This window comes from Nomascus leucogenys, chromosome 10 (assembly GCF_006542625.1).
Source record: "Nomascus leucogenys isolate Asia chromosome 10, Asia_NLE_v1, whole genome shotgun sequence".
NCBI lineage: Eukaryota > Metazoa > Chordata > Mammalia > Primates > Hylobatidae > Nomascus > Nomascus leucogenys.
In genome coordinates, this window is record NC_044390.1 from 52,292,709 (window position 1) to 52,317,952 (window position 25,244).

At 54.5% G+C, this 25,244-nt stretch overlaps 1 protein-coding gene across 2 annotated transcripts in view; it reads right to left on the reverse strand.

Moving 5' to 3' along the window:
- The window catches only part of UPF1 (UPF1 RNA helicase and ATPase), a 36,745-nt gene extending 11,723 nt beyond the window's left edge, over positions 1 to 25,022 (reverse strand). The window contains exons 1-13 of one of the 2 annotated variants that reach the window (XM_030820374.1): positions 24,509 to 25,022; positions 10,618 to 10,757; positions 8,905 to 8,994; positions 6,498 to 6,665; positions 5,865 to 6,045; positions 4,449 to 4,610; positions 3,710 to 3,794; positions 3,430 to 3,528; positions 2,116 to 2,224; positions 1,787 to 1,946; positions 1,583 to 1,701; positions 736 to 900; positions 525 to 639 (exon numbers count right to left, since the gene is read on the reverse strand). In XM_030820374.1, coding sequence (XP_030676234.1) covers positions 525 to 639; positions 736 to 900; positions 1,583 to 1,701; positions 1,787 to 1,946; positions 2,116 to 2,224; positions 3,430 to 3,528; positions 3,710 to 3,794; positions 4,449 to 4,610; positions 5,865 to 6,045; positions 6,498 to 6,665; positions 8,905 to 8,994; positions 10,618 to 10,757; positions 24,509 to 24,739 — 1,824 coding nt within the window. In that variant the 5' untranslated portion in view covers positions 24,740 to 25,022. Of the gene's footprint in view, positions 1 to 524; positions 640 to 735; positions 901 to 1,582; positions 1,702 to 1,786; positions 1,947 to 2,115; positions 2,225 to 3,429; positions 3,529 to 3,676; positions 3,795 to 4,448; positions 4,611 to 5,864; positions 6,046 to 6,497; positions 6,666 to 8,904; positions 8,995 to 10,617; positions 10,758 to 24,508 lie in introns of both variants that reach the window. The other variant, XM_030820373.1, reaches the window with a different exon arrangement.
- Positions 25,023 to 25,244: the final 222 nt, after the last annotated feature.

Consider the following 25,244-nt stretch of genomic DNA (forward strand, 5'->3'; position numbering starts at 1 on the left):
CCCCAGAGGGCAGGTGGGACAGGACACAGAAGCTCTCCTGTTTCTCACCCTCCCTGACACTATAAAAAACAAGCTGTCCCTCCCCGACAAGATACATGGTCCAGGCTGTGGTGATTACAAACTTTTAAGGTCCTTAAACAGTCATGTTTCACGGAAAGCAACCTCTCCACACCAAGAGCTCTGCGCCTCACAACAGCCTCCACGGGGCAGTGCTGAGCTGCTGGAACCTGCACTCAGGCTGATTCCAGTTCAGGCTGGTTGGTTATGAAAGAGCAGGAGTGTTCTAGATCCACTGCCGGATCCCAGTGGAGGCTGGCAGGGAGTGGAGACTCCCTAGAAGACCGTGTTCCAGGCAGCGTGATGTCCCTAATTTACTGTACAACTGAGCGCAGAGAGGCCAAGTAGAGAGCATCTGAGTTCTCTTTCCGGAAGCGAAGCAACAATTCAAATAGGTGCTTTGGCCCAAACAAAAACCATCAGGCCTCCAGCACACAGGCCCTTTTGCAGGCAGGAGGGGCACTCACCATCAGCAGCTCTCTCTCTGCGGTGCGCTTCAAGGCCCGGTACCGCTTCTCATCGGCAGACGACAGCTCCCCAGTCTCGTCTTTCAGCTGCTGCAGCTTCTGCAGCTCAGGCATGCTGGAAGCACATGCGGGTCAGCAGGATGCCTGAGCTCTGTATACGTCACCCGCAGAAGCTCAGGGACCAACTGGGAGGGATGGACTCGACACACACCTGTCCATGTTCCTGATCTGGTTGTGCAGGGCCAGGAAAGACACCGGGGAGTCGATGGCCTCACGGCTCTTGGCACACAGGCGCACGACCTTTAGCCCCGTCTGGTGGATCTTCTCCGTTAGCTGGTCCACAGCGATGTTGCTCGGAGCACACACCAGCACTGGCCTGCAACACCATTGGGGCGGCTCAGTGCTTACCCAGAGGAAGCTTGGTGAACGTAATAAGCCAAGACTGTTTTTTGAGACAGGGTCTTGCTTTGTTGCCCAGGCTGGAGTGCAGTGGTGTGATCTCAGCTAATTGCAGCCTCAACATCCTGGGCTCAAGCGATCCTCCCACCTCAGCCTCCTGAGTAGCTGGGACCACAGGTGCACGCCAGTATCCCCAGCTAATTTCTCAATTTTTTTTTTTGTAGAGACGTCTCACCCTGTTCAGGCTGGCCTTAAGCTCCTGTCATTTTTAACAGGCAGTAATGACACGATGCTGAAGGAGCTCAGATCCAGACAGCCCAGCCTTCACAGCTCTACCCACCGCAAGCAATGCCAAGGCTGGAACTTGCACCCTCCCGCCCACGCTATAAAGTGCCACACATGGAACTCACGCTGCTGCAGCCATGCCCCTCCTGCCCCCAGTTTTCTAAACCAGTAGCAGACTTGGTTACTAAGATCCAATCCCAAGGCTGGAGCTGACACGAATAATGTCACATAGAGAGCGGTAGGCGCCACAGCGACACTAGCCGCCACGTGCTCTCTTCGGTGTGACAGAGCCCGAGGCTCCCGGCAGCAGGCCTTCCATCCGGCCACCCTAAAGCCCTCCCGGGTCTTGCCCGCAGGGGCCGTGTCAGCCCTACCCGTTGCCTTGCCGGGCCAGGTGGTAGACGATGGTGGCCGACGTCACCGTCTTCCCCGTGCCTGGCGGGCCCTGGATCAGGCTCAGCGGTCTTTGCAGCACAGTCTTCACAGCATAAACCTTCAATACAAGCGGCCGTTAGAGGCAGCCTCCGCTTGTGTCCCGGCCCGTGGGCGAGGCCCCGCACGCTGAGGACGGCGCGCACCTGGGAGTGGTTGAGGTCGGGGAGGCCCTGCGCCGTGAAGCGCTTGGGCAGCTGGCACTTGATGATTACGTCCTCCACCTCGTGGCCCAGCAGCTTGTGGTAGATGTAACCAGACACCGAGGTCTCATCCACGGCAAATGTTTTCAATGCGCTCTGCATCCTGTGAGGGGGGTTTGGGGTTGGCGACACGCACAGCCGTGGCCGCCTCACCGGTATCCTGAGTTTGCAGAGCTGGGTGGGGAACCCCACTCCACAGTGATGGGGAGGGCTCATAAAGATGCCACGGGTGGCAACCAGGGAACAGAGGGCAGCGATGGGAGAAGACGTACCTGTCAAAGGAGGTCGACTTCCACACAAAATCCACCTGGAAGTTGTGAGTCACCTCCACAGGTGCACCCACGCTGCTCCGCAGCTCAATGGCGATCTCATCGCCATAATCTGTGTGCTGAGTTAAGTTTGCATCCTTGTCAAAAGCCGGGCTGCCCTTTCTGGGCTGCCCTTGGTACACGCTCTTTAAATGGCGTTTTTAAAATATAGTTACTTAAGACACCGCTGGCTCTGCACCAAATGCTAAAAACGTGCAGCCAACACCACACCAGAGACCAGAAGGACAGACAGCATCCTTGAGGAAAGACTCTACCTCACCATGAGCCGGTGTCCCACCCCCAGCCAGCCCGGAGTTCCTCCTTGCCACTCCCAGCCACCCATCTAGGCCCCTTTCAGAGACGCAGAGGGCAGCAGTGAAGCCAGCAGCGCTCGCCAGCAGTGAGCAGCCACATCCCGGGCCCCAGGACCTCGCCAGGAGCTCCTGCACATGTGGCCAGTAGGGGCAGGCAGAGATTGGGGAACCCAGCTGTGGCCACAGCAGCTCTTCTCACAGTTCCACGGAAACAACGCCCCTCCCAGTACGCCCAAGCACAGGGCTCCACATACACAAGCAACCTGCCCTCCAGGAGGCTGTGGCTGGTAGGCAACACTCTTCCCTCGACCCCCGAGCCCCAAAACCGGTCTCACGTGTTCAGGATGAGCTTGTCAGGCCCAGGGTGGGTGTGGAAGACAACTCTCCCTACCCTTGTGGAGGCCACCGCTGAATGGTCAGGCCCCAGCAGCATTGGCCAGTCACCAAGAGGCAGCCTGAGTCCAACCCGCAATGTCTTCTCCCAGGACCCCTCCCTGCCCCAGGCCTCTGACTGCACCTGTGCTTTACAGCTGCCCCACTCTGGCCGGCAGGCTGCGTCACCATGAGGTCACTGCACATTCCCAAATGTGGCCTGGGAGCAAGTGTGTGCTCAGAGGGTCTGCATGTGACCACTGGCTTCTGGAATCTCCGTGTGCAGAGTCAGCGTCCAGGTAAGGCGCTCCTGCAGCCACATTAACCTCCAGAGTCCAGGGACGCGCCACACAAGCGGCATCACCAACATCACCATTTGGGCAGAGGGGAAGAAACCATACAACCAGCTGTCCCCTGAAGGTGAAGGCCCTGCTATTCTCCTAAGAGCAGTGGAGGGCGGTGCCAACCAGCACTCACCACAGAGCATGAGATGCTGGCCCAGCAGTGAGCATCAAATCCACGGTGGCCTCCACCTGATGCCCCCACTTTCCTCTCCCACCAGCCGGCCCCACCCTCTTCACATGAAGGATACTATCAGGGACCTTGATGACGTGGCCGATCCCTTTCCACAGGGGCGCAAGGTCCCCTTTGTACCGCAGGCATATCTCATCCCCCTGCATGAGCCGCATGTCTTGCGGTAAAAAAGTGAGAGAGGTGGCCATTTTAACCCGCACCGTTGCTTCCACCAGGGTGAGTTCAAATTAAGGGGCACTTTACAAGGGTGGAACTAGGAATTTTATGCTACTTATGGTCACAAATATTTTAAAACTTAAAATCACCTCTTAACCAAATTATGACTAAATCCTCATTACCAGAGTCAGTCTTGGGCAAAGTGAAGTAGGCGATTCTCTTCTTGTTAAGGCCCAGGTCCCACCTGACCGTGATGTTATCTTGAGTCTGAGCACATGAAAAACAAGAGCCCCGGTTAGCCTCCAGCACAGGCCTGGGCCTGGCCTCCACACGCCCGAGGCCCCATGAGACGGGCCCTACAGTAAGCCTCTGCCATGAAGGCAGGCGCCGTGAGTGGCACCTGACAGCCCCAAATGCCACCAAGGGCATATCTGAAAGAGAAGCCATTAGGAGTCCCCAGAACACACACGGGCCGATCCTGTCTGGAGGCTTCACTGCACACCAGAGGCCTCCGTGGCCAGGGAGCAGCTGCTGTGGGAGGGAGGAAGAGAGAGAGGAGGGGAGGGAGGGACAGAAAGAGGAGGGGAGGTCAGCGCTCCAGGGCTCCCGTTGCCTAAATGTGGTCTTCACAGGGATGACGCCCGAGTCTAACTCTCGAAACTGTGGGCAAAGCTGTGGACCCCACTGGGAAAGATGTGTTGGATTTAAACAGAAAATGCTGACGCTGATGTCAGATCTGAGGGCGGGGGCCCAGACCACCAGGCTGCCAGGCCCGGATCCGCAAGCTCCAACTCTCAGGTGTCGCGGCTGCAGCCCACATCAGCTCCCACAGCCTGGAGAGAAAACCTCCCTCTGGAAGCCTAAGGAGAGAGCTGTGAGAGCCAGAGCCCAGCCCAGGCCAAGCCCTCTTGCACATATCACCTGGGACTCCTTCAGCTTCTTGTCGTAGTCGGCCTCCAGCTTGACCAGGGGCCCAAATATGTTCTGGTACTGGTAGGCGTCCTCGTACCGCAGGAGGACATGCTGCGGCTCCTCGTCCACCCCCGGCTTCTCCAGGTCCTCCAGGGTGGCAGAAGGGTTTTCCTAGAAGACAACAACACCGCGCCACACTCGTCCTGTTTTTCCCTACATGCAAATGAACGAGGGCGCAGAGGCACCAGAGGGATGGAGCACACATGCCGCTTCTCAGAATGGGCCACGGTAGGTGGCATGGAGGGGTTCTGGCGCGGCCCCACCTGCAAGGAGAACCCTGGGAACGGGAACTCCATGCCACACAGGGAGCTGCACACCGGCCTGGCCCATGTCTGGGCCTCAGCTGCTGCTCCTCACCCCAGCGGGGTTCCGGTACTTGGGTGAACCTGCCTACAAAGCCCCAGGCGCCAGCCTGACACACTGTCCACAGCAGAGGGCACCTTCAGAGCCGGCTGCTTCCTCCAAGCATGCCCAGCTTGCGAATGAGAGCAGCTAACCCTCCTCGCAGGCTGCCACAAAGACCACCGGTTTCTCTCGATGTGTCCACAGCCCAGGAGGCCTGTCTCCCACGTCTGCTAACCCTGAGCCAGACCAACATGGGCCCGCAGCTCTTCCCCTGGGGGCCAGCTCCCTCAGTGAGTGCCACGCTGGTGGGGACAGGACATTTTCTGGGCTGTTCAGATATAAACAGGAATCATGAAATCATCTGGCAACCCGAAAATCCAAGTGGAAAGGTACCCGGCTGAACAATGCTTAAAAAAATATTTTAACTTGCACTTCAGTTCCTATGTGAGATTTCTGACTGAATGGGAGGCAAATGAAAAGTTCTAGCCTAGTTATTAGAACTACTTTATCACAAAATCCTAAACAGCTGGAAGCAGAGAAAGGCTTCCATGGGGAAAAGTGAGGGCTGTCTGTTGAAGGAGGGCCAGGCACCCACTACTTGACCTGGCACCCTCTCCTCTCCCCTCTGTCTCAGCTGACTGTGCCGACCCCTTTCCCCAGGACACTCTCGCAGCCCACCTGTCTGTGCAGGTCCAGGCTCTGCCAGACAAGTCTGCCCACAGCCAGCCCCATCCTTCCCCTCCCACCACCCATCCTCACCCCGGCAAGACAAGAAAAATTGCAGCAGCCAGAGCTTTCCTTTCCCCAAGGCCAGGCTCTTCTCAGTCAGGTAAGGCTGCCTGGATGGAAGGTGACCAAGGTGCCCTGAGGTCATTCCACGTAGAGGTGGCAGAGGCCTGCCTGAGTTCCTTCCAGAGAATCTCCAGCGGTCTCACTGGGTCAAGCCGTCTCTGAAGACACTCCCCTCCCCGCAACTAGAAACCACACAAAGGCACGGGTCGGCCCGCTGGGCAGCCTCACCTTCCACAGCTCCTCTAGCTTGTTGATCTGCTGTGCCGTGATCTGGCGCGCCCGCAGCTGCTCCTGCTCGGAGGGGATCTTGACCAGCCAGGACAGGAAGCAGCGGTCCTGGATCAGCGGCTGCCACTGCGAGCTGTCCCAGTTGATGTCCTTGAGGCTGCTCTGGCTGGCACAGGGCTGCCTGCGGAGCGGGAGGGGTCCGTGAGGACCAGCTCCCCTCCCTGAAGCCCCGGAGCAGGGAGGGCCCCCTCCCATGCTGACCTTTCACCCAAGGGGCGTGCCCTGCGTTTTATTATGTGATCACATTACCTTCAAACTGTTAGTAATAAATCGCGTCTCCCCATGCACTTGAGCTCTGAACTCTTAAAACTCAGAACAGACTTTGTTTTTACAGAATTGTTTTTATGACTTAGCCAGAACGCCCCAAGAGTTACACGGCACTGCCGACTCCTTAACAAGCCTCAGCCCCTAAATGCTCTCATGCCTCACCCTTCAGCAAAAACCATCTTTGGAGGACAACTCCCTGGAGTTAGAGCCACGGCTAGGCTGGGCTGGGCTGGGCTGGGCCAAGGCTTGTGAGGAGACGGCTGGAGCTTAAAGGTCACCCCCAGGAGACATCTGGGGATCACTCACCTGCACAGCAGCACCACCACTGAGTCAGCTTTGGCCGGGATGAAGCCGAGGAGGAAGACGTTGCGACAGCCGCAGTTGTAGCACTCCAGGACTGTCTCCCCCAGGGGCCCGTCCTTGTGCAGGGTCACCTCTTTGCATTTTGCCCTCACAAGGTGATTTACAATGTGGCTGAAACCAGGAAATGATAAACGGTTAACACCCAAAGTTTGGCTTTTCACCACTTCCAATTTTCAGGCCCCTGTTAAAAGTTCCGGTACCATTCACGGTCCATTAGCAGAGGCAGTCACACCTCATCCATCTGGCATCTCTGGGGACCAGCCCTCCCCCAAACTAGCTCCCCACTGAGCACAAAAATCAATCCCAACTTGAACCGCTTTTAAGGAAAACTTCCTTAACACGGTTCACATAGTTTCTGCCTTTTTAAAAAATCCTGCTTTCTTAAATCCAACTTATCAGGCCTAATTTAACCCACTGTTGGCCCAGGGCTGCTGTGGGGCCAGAGACATTTCCCACAAGGTCCCGGCCCCTTCTTTCCAAGGTCACCCCCCGCCGCCATCTTCTGTGGCTTCTTCTGAAATCACTCCTCAGAGGCCCTGTGCCTATTTCCAGGAGCAAGTCCCTCCTGCTTTGCTACAGGCCGGGCAATCTGATAAGCAGGCGACTGGAAACCCCCGTAAAAAGCAGTAAAAGGGCTGAGCAGAGGCGGGGGCTGTTCTGCAGAAGCCCAGGGCTATGTCTGAAGCCCTGGCTGGCTCAGCTCCTTCTTTGCTGCGACCTGGCCAGGACACTGCTCACCTAAACCGCGGTCTGGGCTGAACCCTGCCCTGCGCCAAGCCAGCCACCCTCCAGCACCTATCTGCCGTAACTAACAAGGATGCCCAGCTGCTCTGCCTTTGGGCTCTTCCAGTGTCTCCAGCAGCTCTGAAAACACCCGCAGGGCCTCCCAGCCTTCCTCACTGCGCCCTCTCTCTTCCCCTCTGGAAAACCATTCCTGCCAAAAGCTTCAGCTCAGCTAATCTTCTAACCCTTCTCCCTGCCACGAGGCCCAGGATTCTCTAACCAGCCATGGCCACTCTGGGCATCTCCAAAGCCCGACTCCACTCTGGAGCCCTGCCGGCCACGTGGGCAGAATCAGCTGTCTCTGTGTCTTCCCACGCATCCTCACCCTGTCACAGCCAAGCTCCCTGAGGGCCGGCGGCTGCTTCCTCACCTTCCCCTGGGCCTCGCACAGAATGCTCAGTGGTGCTTGGCTCGAGCCTGTTGTTTCTCAGAGGCCCTTTTGCTCATTTCCCTGTTCTTGGCTATGCTGACCGGAAGCTGGGGTTGCCAGCTAAGAGAAGTTTTATTTAGTTGCTTTTCCTGCACAAGAGGAACTAAATGCAAACATAGCAACACTTAAAGTACCCAGAAGATTCTGAAAATGGGACAAGAATGTCTTTCGGTTATCCAGAAGATACTCTTCTTTAAAAATCTTTTAAAAACAGCAGCCCCTTTCTCGCCTTGCTCATAACACCATATTTCAAGTTACTAACTCAGAGATGCCACGAGATCTGACTGCTCCATCTGTAACCCTCCGAGACCCACAGCTGCCAAAGGCACAGGAGGGGCTGGTGTCAGCACAAGTAAGCCTGCCTCCGGGCTTTGGTCATTTTCTTTCTCCAGAATGTGAACCTCAGAAAAAGACCCCACTTCCTTGCTAGCACCTCGGAGCTCTGCCTCCCAGGCTCTGCTCCATCCTCTCCAGCAGTGGAGTGACCTGTACACAGCAACCTGGAGGGGAAGGGGAGCTGCTGGCACGGGACCCACCAGGACGAGAGTCCCACCACTCGGGCAAGACCATCGAACTCCCCCCCTGGAATCTGGGCACCGGGTGCACACTGTCCTGTCCTAAACACAGAACATGCGACCCAGTCCAGCTGCAGCTGATCAACATCAGGAAGGCAAGCCCCGCGCCGACAGTCAAGTGAACTTAATTGAAGCCGACGATTCAGGATCTGGCCTGAATTAGCCTCCGGACAGCTCCGATGAGCTCAGGCCAGAGCGAGCCTGCTCAGGAACCAGGGCCCCTGGATGCCCGTTACTGCCTTGGGAACATCCTCCCATTAATGAAGATCAGCGCGTGTGCCAAGAGCTCATCTTGCAGAAAAATCGAAATAAAAACTGGGAAGGAAAATTAAGCCAACCCTACTTGCATAATAAAAAGAGCCACAGAGAATAAATCAAGGGTAAATACATTAAGGCATTCACACACCACCATCTGTTTCAAGTTAAACCAGTCACAGAGGAGGAAAAAAACCAGGTTTGTTAGCGTGATTTTATATTGCGCTTTGCTTCAACATTTCCATAATTTACACACAAATCTGAGCACAGCACTGATTAAAGACACATGCATGGTTTGATTATCTACCTGCCAGAAGTATTTCCACGTCCGTTGCAGAACCACTTCTTGCTGGTATTACAGTAAACCACGCAGGCAGGATCGTGTATTCCACAGTAACTAAAAAATCAAAACAGCGACAGTTACAGCTGGAAGCTTGCTCTCTGGTTTTCATTTGGCAAGATGTAAAATTCTTTCCTCTGACAACATTTTTAAGTTCTTCATTAAATACATACTCAATCCCAACAATCCCAGTAACCAAATCAAACTAGTTAACTAGGGCTTCCCAAATCCAAGAATGCAGGGAAGGGGTTGGGTATGTGGCAGAAGCTCCGAGGGGATAAGAAGCAAAGCCAACTCCAAGGAGAGTCCTGCCGGAGGGAGGCCTCACTCCTCCAGGGCCATTCTAGTCCCCGTTCTTTGGCCTGAAATTCAGCAACCCAGCCTCAGATCCAGTGGTCATGGTGAGCTCTGGGCTCCAGCAGAGGGCACTGTGCTCCTGGGGAGCTGGGCACAGACCCTGCAGCGGCAGCGCCCTGAAACTCACGCCCCGAAGCCCAAGCAAGGAGTCTCGGGAGAGCCTTACCCCACCACTGGCTGCGGTTTTCTGAAAATCCACAAACCAAACCCAAAAATGCTAGCTCCTCAGAGCTGCACCAGGACTTATGGCCATCTCTGTGTGTTAGGAGAACACAATTACATGAAAACATCTGTAAATGAGAATGAGTGAAGAGCTGAGATGCAGGAAAGGGCGCCTGCCCACCAAGCCTAGGGAAGAGCAGCCTCAGTCCCGAAGCACTGGGCAGCACGCAGGCGAGGAGCTGCAGGGTGGGCCCCAGGTGGGCGCCCATAGAGAGAGGCAGGGCTCAGGCCCAAACCTGCCCTGTCGCTCAGGCTGGAGTGCAGTGGTGCGATCTCGGCTCACTGCAACCTCCGCCTCCCGGGTTCATGTCATTCTCCTGCCTCAGCCTCCCAAGTAGCTAGCTGGGACTACAGGCGCCCGCCACCATGCCTGGCTAATTTTTTGTATTTTTAGTAGAGACAGGGTTTCACCGTGTTAACCAGGATGGTCTCGACCTCGTGACCTTGTGATCTGCCCACCTCGGCCTCCCAAAGTGCTGGGATTATAGGCGTGAGCCACCGTGCCCAGCCAAAACCTTCTCCCCTCTTCTAATCTACATTTCCTCACTTGTGTGTCACAAAAATACAGAAATTGGCCTCAACAAGGGACGATCCCACTCGAGATGAGAATTCTAAATTTGTCAACATGCAGGTCTATCCACTAACCACTGTCTTCACGTCCAATTCTCCAGGCACAGCCAAGGCAGTGGGAGGCAGGGATGCCCCAGAACCCTGCAGCAACCGCTTTGTGAGGGTATCTTAGCTGTTCCACTCACCCTCCCACCCCAGATGCTCACCCAATGCCATGACAAATTCTTTCTATGAGTGTGTGCGCAGGTACCAGGCAATGCCCCCAGGGTCTGAGGAGGCCAAAGGAAGGAAAGCTTTTCCCATCAACTGGTGAATTCAGGGTGTCAAAGGTTGTTGAGCCCAACTCCTGACCAGTAACAGGCCTTGGCTGTGCACATGGCCTGAGCAACTTCCTTACTCCCGAGGACACCGCCACCCAGAGTCACACAGCACAAGGGCGCCACCCTGTACCTGGGAGGTGAGTGTCCCAGGCCCGTGCCAGAGGCACCCACCTGTCCAGCACATGCCCAGGCCCAGCTGAGCCCAGCTCACCTGCAGGCGTGTATGGGGAGGTCCTTCGTGTAATAGGTGTCTTCTTCATCTTCCTCGAAGTTCAACTCAGCCAACAACTGGCTGGTCTTGGCTACACTGTCATCCACAGCCCCGTTCTGCAGGATGCCTTCGGGCCCAACCTGCAGCAGAACACAGTGTCACCCGAGCGAGGCTGCAGCTTCCAGGACTCAGTACAGAAGAACCAGCCTCGATGACTCTGGTGTGACACCCTGGCCTCATCTCTGCTTTGAGACAGTTTCCCTTGTTCTGACTGGATTTCACTCTTCTCTAGCAAACCTATCTGGCCAAAAAAGGGCCACTGGTGGCCTCCTGCACCCCCTGGACCCCCACACAGCTGGTCTAACTCCCGCCTAGCCACAGAGCCACGTCCATGCCCACAACCAGGATGCCTAGGAAGAAGCTTCTTTCACATGACTGAGGACCACAAGGAGCAGGGTGACTTTTACAGACAGCAGTGTGCCCTGAGGACAGCTCCATGATGCCAGACCCACCACGGTGTAAGGCTCATCAAACACTACAAGGCTGCCACCCATGCGGATGTGGAAATGTCACCGGCCACATCCACCACCACCTCACCCTCCCCCATCCCTTCAGGCAGCCCTTTCCTGAGGATGAAGTAGAAACTGAACACGGAGATACGCTTGGCAACCCAGGCCACACCCTCACTGAAGGCGCCTCTTCCATGTTCAGCAAAGGCAGACAGCACATGGCTCTAAATCATCAGGCCACAACTGCACAGGACACCTGCAAGGAGACCACACAGCCACTGGGGCTCCTCATGCCGCTCCCAAGAACCAGCATCTCAAATGACATGGCCAACAGTCCCTGGCATGGCCCCCATAGGCAACCTAACCCCACCATGGGGTCAGGCAGCGGGAGCACTGTGTCATGGAACACAGGGTGGCACAAAATTAAGGGCCAGGGAGGAGTGATGGGAGCTCCCCCAAGGATGGCACCAAATCTCCTCACGGCCAGTCCCGGCACCCCAGGCAGCCCCTCGGCCTAATGCCCTTGCTGTGTGATGCAGCACCTGTGCGAGCCGAGGGACAGGTGCTCATGGGGAGCAGCACCCCACAGAGGCCCCTACAGCCCGCCTGGCTGGGGCGCGTGGGCACGTGCTACCTGCACGCGCAGATGTACACTGGGCCCACTGCTGCCCTGCAGTGATCTGGTCACAACATGAGCTGACTTCTGGGTTAACTTCTCCCTTCACTCTCTGAAAAGTTTCAAGATAAAACATTAATTTCAAAAATACATTTGACCCTAGGAACTATCATGAAATGAGCTAAAACAGCAGTAGGTGACAGTGCCTGGCACAGAGAAGTTCCACAGCCCATGCCAGGGGACATGATGGGTGAAGGACAAGAGGGTCATCATCTTCAGCTGGCACAGAGCTGCCACTCCAATAAAGTCCTTTGAGGCTGTCAACTTATCCCCTCACCAGGGAGGCACTGGAGGGACAAGGCCTCCCTGTACCCATCTCAAGCATTCACCACTGGGCTGGGAAGCCCAAGAAGCAGCTCCTCGGCAGGACGGATCACCTGAGGTCAGGAGTTCGAGACCAGCCTGGCCAACATGGTGAAACCCGGTTTTTACTAAAAATACGAAAAAAAAAAAATTAGCCGGATGTGGTGGCATGTGCCTGTAATCTCAGCTACTCAGGAGGCTGAGACAGGAGAATCAATTGAACCCAGGAGGCGGAGGTTGCAGTGAGCTGAGACCGTGCCACTGCACTCCACCTTGGGCAACAAGAGCAAAACTCCATCTCAAAAAAAAAAAAAAAAAAAAAAAAAAGCAGCTCCTCCCATCACCTCTGCTCTGGACACAGTATTTAAAGACATATCCTAGAATTCCCACTTCCTAGCCATGCACGAGGCCCCAGAGCTGGGGTCTCTAACTCCTTTAGTTCTGGATGTGAAACCTAGCTACGACTAAAACCACATCCTGGAAGTCCATCTAAGAGCTGTACAGGTGCTTTCTGCCCAGACATGCTCCAGAACTCAGACCGTGCATCAGGGCAACACAACAGTAGGTCGCTTCAAGGCTAGGAATGGTGGCTCACACCTGTCATCCCAACCTTTGGGAGGATCGCTTGAGCCCAGGAGTTCTCGAGACCAGCCTGGGCAACACAGCCAAGATCCTGTCTCTACAAAAAAATACGCAAATGAGCCAGGTGTGGTGGTGCGCACTTGTAGTCCCAGCTAATCAGGAGGTTGAGGCCGGAGGATTGCTTGACCCCAGCAGGTCAAGGCTGCTGTGAGCTATGATGCACTTTAGCCTGAGCAACAGACCAAGACCCTGTCTTTCTTAACAACACACACACACACACATACACACACACACACACACACAGCCTGGCCAACATGGCAAAACCCTGTCTCTACTAAAAATACAAAATATTAGCTGGGCATGGTGATGTGCACCTGTAATCCCCACGCAGGAGAACTGCTTGAACCCAGGAGGCGGAGGTTGCAGTGAGCCGAGATCACACCACTGCACTCCAGCCTGAGTGACAGAGCAAGACTCTGTCTCAAAAAAAAAAAAGAAAAAAAAAAAAAAAAAAAAAAGAAAGTCACTTCATTCCTACAGACGAAAACCACAGAAATTCAAAAACTCAAAAATCCCCCCAAATGTGCCATCATAAACTCTCAGGCTTCAGACATCTACTCCAACCTTTGCACCACTGTCTGCATTTGCCAGCGCCCAGGCCTTGCACCTGCTGTTCCCTCAGCCTCAGGGTGAGGTCCACAGGGTGCCTCTCAGGCAGGCATCCTCTGACCCCACCTCAGGGCCCCCGTGGGGCATTGTCTGTCCTGCTCCCTGCCATGAACCCAGCACCTAGATGGAGCCTGCACCCCAGGAGGCCCTCAACATTGTTGGCTAAAGGCCAAGCTCAAAAGGCAAAGCAGCTCATTCCTGATTCTTTAATTCCAAGGCTTAAATAAAAGAGAGGGCAGGAGGCCAGGCGTGGTGGCTCATACTTGTAATCCCAGCACTCTGGGAGGCCAAGGCAGGAGGATCTTAAGCCCAAGGTTCGAGAATAGCCTGGGTAACACAGTGAGGCCTCATCTCTATTTGAAAAAAAAAATTTTTTTTTGAGACAGAGTTTCGCTCTTGTTGCCTAGGCTGGAGTGCAATGGCGCAATCTCAGCTCACCGCAACCTCTGCCTCCCGGGTTCAAGCAATTCTCCTGCCTCAGCCTCCCAAGTAGCTGGGATTACAGGCATGAGCCACCACGCTTATTTTTAGTAGAGACAGGGTTTCTCCCTGTTGGTCTGGCTGGTCTCAAACTCCCAACCTCAGGTGATCCACCCGCCTCGGCCTCCCAAAATGCTGGGATTACAGGTGTGAGCCACCGCACCCAGCACTCCCCCAATTTTTTTTTAATTAAAAAAATTGTAAAAGAAAAAAAGGGGAGGGAATAGGAAGTTCACCACACCCTCAGAGTGACGACTGCCAAGAAGCTGCAGGGTCTCTGAGCCCTCTCAAGGCAGAGGGTTGCCAGGAAGTCTGGCCCCCAAACTGGAAGGATTCTGCCCTGATATTTCCTCTAACTTATTTTGAAAAATTCCAAAGCTACAGAAATCGGACCCCCACACCCCTCCAGCTAGAAACTCTCCATCACATCCCCCCGCACTCCGGCTCCCCCTCTTGCTCTCACACACTTATCTTTTCCTGACCCATTTCAGAGTGGCGGGCCCCAGAGGGAGGGCTTTCTCCACATCCCCACAAAACAGCTGGCTCATGAGTGCACCCAGCCTGCCACACTGTTGGCTAATACACATTCACCCATCACTCCAATGTCTTCATAATGTCTTTTATAGGTTTTTAAAAATCCAAGTCCCAGTTAATGACTGCACATGATTTGTGATGTCTCTTTAGCCTCCTTTAATCTATTAGTTTGAACCACGTGAAACTGCTAGGAGTTGACCATCTTTCACATAGTCCCACCACCCGACACAGCGGTCCCCAGGCTCTCCATTCCTTTATTTTTTTGAGACAGGGTCTTGCTCTGCTACCCAGGCTGGAGTGCAGTGGTAGAATCATAGTTCACTGCATCCTCAAACTCCTGAACTTAAGACATCCTCTTGCCTCAGCGTCCCGAGTAGCTGGGACTACGTGCACGACGCCTTGAAAGTTTTTAAATTTTTCAATATGTTGCCTAGGCTCACATTCGTTCTTCCCAAAGAGGAAGTGCCTCTCGCCTCCCCTCTCACCAATGGCACCTGTGTGGACTGGCAGACCCTTGTTCCAGCCAGGTGTGCTAGAGTGCGCGTGAGGTTCGACGGGCCGAGTGTGCAAGGCATCCCCAGCTCACCTCAGGCCGCCCCTGCCTTCCCAGCCCGGGAATCAGCCACTCTCCCAGGAGCCCACAGCCTGAGATGAAATCCACTCCACACCTGCAGCAAGAAGCCGAAGTGTGACAATGAGGGGTTCAGTCCAGAAGGTGCACGCCTCACAGGACAACAACCCAGACCAGACTGCAGCTTAGCGGGATGAAAAGCAGCGGGAGAGGCCGCTCGGAAAGCAGGGCCCAGAGACAGACATCATCTCAATAGCGGACCTCCGGGATCCCAGGAAAGAATTTGACTGTGGAGAGAAGCCAACTGTCCCTACATATCGGACAATCGTGAAAAGCCATTGTTGACGCTGCTTGTCTGATAATGGCACTGCAGCTATTCAGGATAGGCGCCCTTTTTTGCTTCTAGAAATGCATACTACATATTACAGGTCAAAATGGCTGAGTATCGCCAATTCACAGGGCTCCACCTCAGACGCAAAGGTGAAATGACACAAAAGACTTGCTTTAAAAACACATACCAGTGAAGAAAAAAAAAGAAAACAGGGAGAAGAAAACCTTTACAACTGTCACATCAGGGAGACGGAGGCACAGGGCTCACCAGCTCTTGTATGTTAGAGACTTCATCGTGGACGTTTCTACACGGAGGATGCAGCGAGGCTGCAAGCTATGCGCCATGGATCCCCGTACTGAAAAAGAGGTGAGGACGGTGCAGGCAGCGCGGCTCTGACCAAACACCTCTGCCTGGGATCTACAGCCCCCTCTCCCACGGCCGCCAGGAGGCTGCACTCGCCCTGCAAGGAGCTGATGCTTCAGGAAGGTGCCATGCTCACTGTCGCAAGGGCTCTCCAGAGCCCAACGAGCCACCCTTACACATCTAGACACCACCCTGGCAAAGGCCCACGGGACCTGAGAAGCCTGGCTGGGTTACCCGGCTCTTAAGCTGCTATTCGACCAACACAGAAAAAGGCACGAGGACCTGCTGCCAGCCACGGGACCCCAGGACCCAGCAGCCCTCCATGTATCAGAGAAAGCAGAACTTTGCTCTCATAGGTACGTGCTCCAGCAAGGAGAGTTCAAGGCCATGAACCCTCCGTGACAGTGGAGCCCTGAACAGCACTGGTGCCAGGGCCCGGACCCACCCCTCCCACCAGGCCCTCAGCCAGGCCCCTCAGCTCTGAAAGCCACAGAGTATAGCTGGGTGTCACGGCCCTTCTCTGCCAAGCTAGACTATCCCGACCACCATGAAAGCACTCTCACCACCATGACAAGCACAAACTGCCCCTCAGTTGTGAGCTGCTGCCCAGCATATGCCCTTTAGCTTCCTTGCAGCCGCTATGGGGAGGCCTCTCCCTCTCACAAGGCCTTCAGGACAGTGCCTCCCCAGTGGAGAGCGCCCCGGCTCAGCCTGGGGAATTATAGTCCCTGATGAGACCACAGGCAGGAGCTGGAGCTGCTTAAGTCTGTGGCTCCTTGTGAGGACTGGGAGGGGGCACCCGGTAGCCTGGCAGTTCCCACAGGCACACACACTTACACACTTACTCATGCATACACACACATACACACATAGCCCTAACCCTGGTGTCCTCCGTCTCCGCTGCCCCGTGGCCCCTCCATCCGTTCGGGGTCCAACCTGGGCCACACTGCCCAACCTCCAACACCACAGCCCCTCCCCTGACCCCCGCCACTGCCATCTCAGAGCCCTCCTCCCAGCCTTGGTCAAGGCACCCCAGCAGCTCCTAAAGGCTCCAGGACACAGCCCGGCCCCTGCCCTGGCCCCACTGGCCCCACATCCACCCTCCCTCCTTCTAGGCAAAGTGCTGTGCCCACCCCTCTGCCTGGCAGGTACAGCTTCTGAACAACTCCAGAGGCACCATTCCCACAGGCTTTCCCTTAGCAGGAAAGCCCACTCCTACTCCTGGGGCCCTCACAGCACCCTGGCCAGGCGGCATGTGCTGTCTTCTAACAGTGCAACCACGGGGGTCAAAGGTTTCACTATCCCTCTGCTGGCATCACTGCCCTCAGTCCCACAAGCACAGCAAGGCCAGGAAGTAAGAAAACAGCAGGGGATGGCTGGAGTCCAGGGCCAGGCTGAAGAGGTTGCCCGGCAGCTCGCAGAGGGTGCAAAAGTTAACAGACATGGCGCTCAAAGGCGGGAGCATGGGGCCAGGGCTTGGCCATGTTTCTGACCTCCCCAGGGCAGGGCTCAGCCTGAGGCGGTGGACACACCTCCCTAACAGGTGACCTTGGGCATGAGCACAGGGTCTGACAAGGGGTGGTGGGGAGGGAGCAGAAAGGAGTGAAAGAGAAATCCGAGAAATCAGACACAGCAAGGCACTGCTGTGGTGGCTGCCCAATTCCGTAAATTTACTAAAACAGCACTAAGTTCTACACTTAAAGGGGCCAGGTGTGGTGGCTCATGCCTGTAATCTCAGCACCTTGGAAGGCCAAGGTGGGCAGATCACCTGAAGTCAGGAGCTCCAGACCAGCCTGGCCAACATGGTGAAACCCCATCTCTACTAAAAATACAAAAAAATTAGTTGGGCGTGGTGGTGCGCACCTGTAATCCCAGCTACTCGGGAGGCTGAGGCAGGAAAATCGCTTAAACCCAGGAGGCAGAGGTTGTAGTGAGCCAAGATCGCGCCACTGCACTCCAGCCTGGGCGACAGTGCGAGACTCCGTCTAAAAAGAAAAGAAGGGGGTTCCCTGGTAGGTCATCAGACTTCAATCAAGCAATGAGAGAAATGTGGTGGTAGCTGATGGTGGTAAGCTTTTGTGGTGGTGGTAGCTAGACTGAGAGGGAACTCTTTTTTTAGTTAGTCCTGGTATAGTATTAGTCATAACTCCCCACCCCGTCATCCTGAATCCGGGTAATTAATTGTGATAAAAATAGAAATCGTTTCATGTATTCACCACTAACTGTAAAGTGTCAGCTCAGGTCACTTTCACATAATCGCTGGGAGACTCCTAACAATTTGAAAACACACTTGGTAAGTCTACTAAGGGGTAAGTGCTGACCAAACACTTGCCAGCACTCCTCCAGGTAAACGGCATCTTATCTCCAATGTTCTGGCACCCTAAAACCACACCTGGGCTACCTGAGGATTCAAAAAGCCAAAATGAGGTAATGAGCATTTTTTTTTTTTTAGATGGAGTTTTGCTCTTGTTGCCCAGGCTGGAGTGCAATGGCACGATCTCACCTCACCGCAACCTCCACCTCCCGGGTTCAAGTGATTCTCCTGCCTCAGCCTCCCGAGTAACTGGGATTACAGGCACGCGCCACCACACCCAGCTAATTTTGTATTTTTAGTAGAGACGGGATTTCTCCATGTTGGTCAAGCTGGTCTTGAACTCCTGACCTCCGGTGATTCGCCTGCCTCGGCCTCTCAAAGTGTTGAGATTACAGGCGTGAGCCACCAAGCCTGGCCTGGATTTTCTTCTTTTTATTAAGACAAGGTCTCATTCTGTCACCCAGGCTGGAGTGCAGTGGTGCGATCATGGATCACTGCAACCTCTGCCTCCCAGGCTCAAGTGATCCTCCCACCTCAGCCTCCTGAGTAGCTGAGGCCACAGGCGCGGGCGCCACCAGGCCCAGCTAATTTTTCTATTTTTTTTCTGTACAGATAGGGTTTCACCATTTTGCCCAGGCTGGTCTCAAACTCCTGAGCTCAAATGATCTGCCTGCCTCAGCCTCCCAAAGTACTGGGTTTACAGGCATGGGCCATTGTGCCCAGACACGTGCAAATTTTAAACTCACCACTTTTAGGAACCCAAGACTGTATGGAACTCACCCCGCCTTGGTCATAATCTCAGGGCTCAGCAGAAGATGGTGTGTTCACCTGGATAGTCAAGGATGGGTCAGGACAGCCATCCTTCCAGGAATTCTGACTGCACTCAGGACAATGGCTTTGAAGACAAAGTAGCAACTTTCTATCCTGAGTATTTTACCATTTCAAGAGGAAAAGTGAGCCCAGGTTTACACACTCAAGAGAAGGGGAGGCAATACAGAGAAGTCTGGCAGGAGGAGAGTGAGGGCTGGACGATAGGTCGGCTAGGAGCTTTAGCTAGTTGTCCCTTACGATCCAGAGAGACGGCATGTTTTTCCTGGGGAAACAACTCATGCACTCAGAGTAAAGTCCCAGTACGAGATGACTATTCAGCTGTGACTCCCACAGGCTACCAGAAGTGGAGAGGGAACAGGCAGTGCAGACCTGACTTGAGGATGAAGGAACAAAGTGGGACCAGTACCAAGCAGCATCTATCTACAAGGTCACCCAGAGCACCTGCACAAAAACATGCGTGTTGCTGCCTAAAAGGTCTGTACCTACCCACAGGCCTCATACTTTCAGGTGAGCTAAGAAAAGCAAGTCAAACCAATAGGCACGCATTTTTCCCACTGAATGTACACACTGCTTTGTTTACCCATTCATCTGCTGATGGCCACTGGGGCTGCTTCCGGTTTGGGGTTCTCATGAATAGAGATGCTGTCAGCATTTGGCACAGACCTACGTACGCACACCTTCATCTCTGCTAGGTCACAGGTAGGTGTATGGCATGAGAGTTCCAGGCAGCACTTTCGCCAGGCTCAATGGCTCACTCTGTAATCCCAACACTTGGGAGGCCTGAGGTGAGAGGATCTCTTGAGCCCAGGAGTTCAAGACCAGCCTGGGTAACATGGCAAAACCCCATCTCTACAAAAAAAGAAAAATCAGCCAGACGTGGTGGCACACACCTGTAGTCCCAGCTACTTGGGAGGCTGAGGTGGAGGATCGCTTGAGCCCAGGAGGTCGAGGCTGCAGTGAGCCATGATCACGCCACTGCACTACAGCCTGGGCGATAAGAGTGAGACTTTGCCTTAAAACAAAAACAAAAAACCCAAGTAGCACTTTCAGCCTTTTAAAAAAAGTGCGCCAGGCCGGGCGCAGTGGCTCACGCCTGTAATCCCAGCACTTTAGGAGGTAGAGGAGGGCGGAACACAAGGTCAGGAGATCAAGACCGTCCTGACTAACATGGTGAAACCCTGCCTCTATAAAAATACAAAAAATTAGCCGGGCATGGTAGCACACACCTGTAGTCCCAGCTACTCGAGAGGCTAAGGCAGGAGAATCGCTTGAACCCAGGAGGTGGAGGTTGCAGTGAGCCAAGATTGTGCCACTGCACTCCAGCCTAGGCAACAGAGCGAGACTCCGTCTCAAAAAACAAAAACAAAAACAAAACAAAACAAAACAAAACAAAAAAACACATGGGTGGATAGTGGTATCTCCCTGACTTTTCTTTCCAGTTTCACTGAGGCACAACTGAACATACCATAAGCTGCAAATGTTTAGTGTGCCATTTTAGAAACTGACATACGTCAATGTACTTAAACACCCATAAAACTATCACTATAATCACGATAATAAAAACATCCATCACCCCCAAGTTTCCTGTGCCCTTTGTCACCTGCCTCCCCTTCCCCACCTTTCTGTCCAGCCACCACCGGTCTGCTTTCTATTGCTGTAGGCTAGCTGGCACTTTCTAGAATTTTTTTATGAATTAAATCATATGATGAATGACACATTCAAAAAAGTAATTATTATGAGACACATCTATGTTGTTGCAGGTATCAACAGTTTGTTCCTTCTTAATACTGAGCAGTATTTCCAACTCTTAAGAGTTTCACACTAATTCCTGTTTGGAGGATGCAGGGCAGAAGCTACAGTCAAGAGGAAATATTCCAACCAGGCAGACCAAAAGGCTTGTAACACCAGCTATCATGCAAAGGACTTCTGAAATTACCTTCACTGTCCTGGGAGCAGGAGAAGTGGCGGCAGAGAAGGACCCAGGAAAGGGCCAGATGCTCGAAAACTGTCCCTTTATCTTAAGGACACTTGGCAATACTGTGCCAGCGCTTTTCATCCCAGGATCTCAAGGGTTTTGATAAATATCAGTTTCACGTCATAAACAAGAAAAGGAGTGTTATCTGAACCAGCCCTGAGTGCAGGGAGTCACCCCTGCTGCCACTTTCCCATCCCGGTGGGGACACACTCTCTGTCTTTCAAGACATTAAGGGAAAACCAACTGCACAAAACCAGTTCAAGTAGGGTTGGAATGGAAAGTGGCTACACACTGGAAAACAGTCTTGCAGTTGCTGAAACCATTAAACCCAGAGTTACTACGCAGCCCAGCACGTCTATAAACACATCCACGCAGAAACCCGTACACGTATGGCCACAGCAGCACTATTCACAAAAGCCAAGAGGTGGAAACAACCCAAATGTCCATCAACACATGGTGAGATAAACAAAACATGGTCCATCCATCTGGACCATTCCACCGATGGAATATTACTCAGCCTTAAAAAGGAATCAAACACTGGCCAGGCACGGTGGCTCACGCTTGTAATCCCAGCACTCTGGGAGGCCGAGGCGGGCGGACCACAAGGTCAAGAAATCGAGACCATCTGGCCAACATGGTGAAACCCCGTCTCTACTAAAAATACAACAATTAGCCGGGCGTGGTGGTGCGTACCTGAAATCCCAGCTACTGGGGAGGCCGAGGCAGGAGAATCGCTTGAACCCAGGAGGCGTAGGTTGCAGTGAGCCGAGATCGCGCCACTGCACTCCAGCCTAGGCAACAGAGCGAGACTCTATCTCAAAAAAAAAAAAAGGAATGAAATGCTGACACATGCCACAGCGTGGATGAACCTCGATCAGGTTCATTTTCCTGAATGCTCAGCCAGGGAACAGCTACCAGGCTCACCTTGTAGCTACTTCTCACATATCACGCAGAGTGAAAGGAGCCAGACACAAAACACCACATATGATATGATTCCGTTCATGTGAAATGCCCAGAACAGGCACATCTTGAGACAGAAAGCAGCTGAGTGGTTGCCACGGGCTGGGGAGGTAGGACGGATGGGCTAAGGGGTGCAGGGCTTATTTCTGGGGTGACAAAAATGTTCTAAAGTTTACTGTGGTAATGGCTGCACAACTCTGAATATACTAAATAAAAGCCGCCGAACTGTACACTTCAAATGGGTAAACTGTACGTTGTGGCAAGTGAATTCTATTTCAATAGAGCCGTTAAGCAAAAGTGACTGCAGGGCACTTGACAGCTGACAGCCACTTGCCCAGTAATATAAAAATTAAAAAAGCATAATGAGAGGCTTTCTGAGTCCTTCCAGGAGCCCCCAACTTAACAGCTGGTTACACAGCCAACTCCTGAGGACAAACAGGGAAAGTCTTCCCAAATGTCTTAGCAGACACTGCCATCAATCCACACAAGAGATAACTTTCTTCCGCTTTCCCTTGAATGATATTCATAGACTTCCTCGCCCCCAAATTCTGGTCTTCCCCTTGTGATGCAAAGGATGCCACTCCCATTCCTCACAAACAAATCCAAATTACAGGTAACAGGTGGGTGGGGCATCTGGGTCAATTACAAGTAGCACGGGACAAACCCTCTGATGTCGTCAGAATTCTAGTGAGCTCAACTGCAATGTTTACCTCCAGGGGAGCGTTTTAATGCTCTCCTTTTGTACAGCCCAGTGTGTTCAGGTGCAGGAAAAAAAAATCAACTGTTTCAACTGAAAGAGAAGGACATGCCCCACAATTAATCCCAAACGGAATGCCAGAAACAAAAGCAGAACTAAAGGCTGCCCCAGGTTTGCTGTTTTATGCTGGCTACAGTTAAAAGGATTCACATGAAAATGATTACCTTTCACACCCAACCAACTCCCCCATCCGCGCTGTCACGCTCATGGCTCACTGCTCCAGAGATCTTTACCGAGTCTCCCCGACAGGCTGGACGTCAGATTACAGACAGCCTATACAGTCGACTCAAACATGGATCTAGGTTTCCTTTATGTTTAAAAGGAATAAAAATCTAACCGCTACCCCCCATTTCACAGCTGCGGAAGCAGAAAGGTCTACAGGGCATGAAAACTACAAGGAGGTGGGGCCTCCGCAGCTCAGGCTCCCTTCTTCAGGAGAACTCTCCTCTCTCCCTCCCTCCCTTCACAAAATGTAAACAAAACTGAAAAAAAACACCCATACGTGCACACCTGTTCTCCTCACACCCCACCTTCTATTTTAAGGAATATGGGGTTAGAATGAGTCAAATGTTTTTTGCTTCCATTAGGGGCTAAAAGAAAGCCCAAGTGGGTGGTCTACCCACGGGAGTGACTCAATCGACTACCACGTAAGCCCCCCATGCAAGGACAGGGTCTGAGCTCACTCTGGATGAGCATGGAGTGGTTCCCCCAGCTCTGAAACACCAGCATATGCCAAGGGACACCTGTGCCAAGGTGAGCCTCGGAGATTCTCCCTGTCGGAGCATTCAGGGAAATAAACCTGAGCGAGAGGTCAGGCACAAAGCAAGCCTAAGATGAAAGCAGCCTGAAATCCAGAGGGTGATGAGGACATTCCCCAGGACCCCGGTGCAACACGCGTCCCACCAGCCCCTCTCCCACCCCAGGCAGGCAGCATCCAGGACCAGGAAATGCATGCCCGATACTTCTCCCAACCCAAGCCTCCATTTAAAATACCTAAGTAACCTTCTCTAAACATCCACATCATTAAAAATAAAAGTTTCCAACGTGGCAGACTCGTTTATGTAAACCCATTATTGCTGTCTTATTAGAAGAACAAAACTCAAACCCAACTTTTCCAAGGCAAGAGTTGTGGAGTTATGTAACAGGTCGGTTTCAGCAACAGGCGATGCAAGAAAAAACAAAATACAACCTGCTTCCTGAATGATCTTAATAGCCAGCCAATATGTGCTCCTCCATGGGAGGCAAAAATTCTTCTCTGCCTCAACCTTCCGCTGGCCAGCGCCCCTATGCCTGGAGAAAGTCGAACCTACGCTCCGTGACTGTGAAGGGGGGGGGGGGTGCCCAGATGGCTGCGACCACAGATGGGAGGTGGGACAGGCGGCCGGACCCACCAGCGAGGAAACGGGGCGGGACCCCCGGAGCAGGCCAGAGACAGGATTAGGGCAGGTCACCCTGGAAACTCCCGGAAGGGGACTGAGGGAAGTCACTCAAGATCCGGCCTGAGCCAAGACCCGGCCCAGGTCGTAGGGGAACTCGAGGCAGAATACCGAGACCTGCGAAAGAGGGACCAGGGCAGGTCACCCTAGCCCGGATGGAATGGAAGAACTCAGAGAAGTCAGGGGGCAGGTTACTCCAGGCCAGACTGGTTGTGGGACACAAGGTAGGTCAGCCCGGGCCCAGGCGGGGGAACAAACCCAGCCGGGGTAAAGGAACAGGGTCAGGTTAGCTCGGACCCGAACGAAGTGGAGGACTCGAGGCAAGTCAGCCCGGCCCAGGAGTTGGGGGCCGAAGGAACTCAGCCAGGTCCCGGCTGGAGCGGGGGACCCGGGGAAGATCAGGCCAGGCCCGGGCAGAGTGAAGGACCTGGGGCAGGTAAGCTCAGGCCCAGCCAGAGAAGGGGACACGGGGCAGGTCGCCCCAGGCCCGGCCGCGATGGGGGACTCCGGGCAAACCCAGGCCGGGCCCGAGGCGGGTTCGGGGCAGGTCTCAAGCGCCGAGGCCGGGCCCGGGCTTCCGGCGCCGCCATGTGCCCTCACCTGCGCGTCGAGCTGTCCCACCGCAGCGCCAGCGCCCGCGCCGCCCGGGCCTCCCGCGCCGCCACCGCCCGGGCCGCCGGGGCCGCCGGGGGGCGTCTGCGTCTGGCTAGGAAGAGTAAAGTCGGTGAACTCGAACTCGGAGCCCTGTGTGTCGGCGCCAAGCAGCTCGGCCTCCTCCGTGTCCAGGAAAGTGAGAGTCTGCGAGCTGGGCCCGTACGCCTCCACGCTCATGGTGCCGCCGGGTAGGGCCCTCGGGCCGGTTCCGCGCTGCACTCGAGCCCGCCGCCGCGCTGAGGCCTAGGCCGCAGGCCTCGGGTCGCTGCCGCTGTCGCCCCCGCGGGCCCGGAAAGGACCGAACCGCCCGCCCCGGCGCCAGCTGGACCGAGAGGTAACGGTGCCGAGCCGCCGCCGCTGCCGCCGAGCCCCTCCGCGCCTCAGCTCCCCTCGAAGCCGCCCGCCGCTCGCAGCCTAGGGCAGGAACTGCCGCCACCGCCGCCGTCGCCGTGCGCGTGCGCGAGCCTGACGCCGGCGGAAGCGCGCGCGCTCTTCGCGGACGCCGGGTGCCCCGCGTTAGGACGGGACGCGCATCGCGCACGCGCAGGGGGTGGGATTTTCAACGGCCGTCGCGGTTGCAGCTCGAGGACTTGGTCCCGCCCCAACTGCTAATCGGGGACGCCCGGGTGGCGGGCGGTGTGGACATGGTAGTCTGCACCTGTGGTCGCTGCGACAGTGTTTC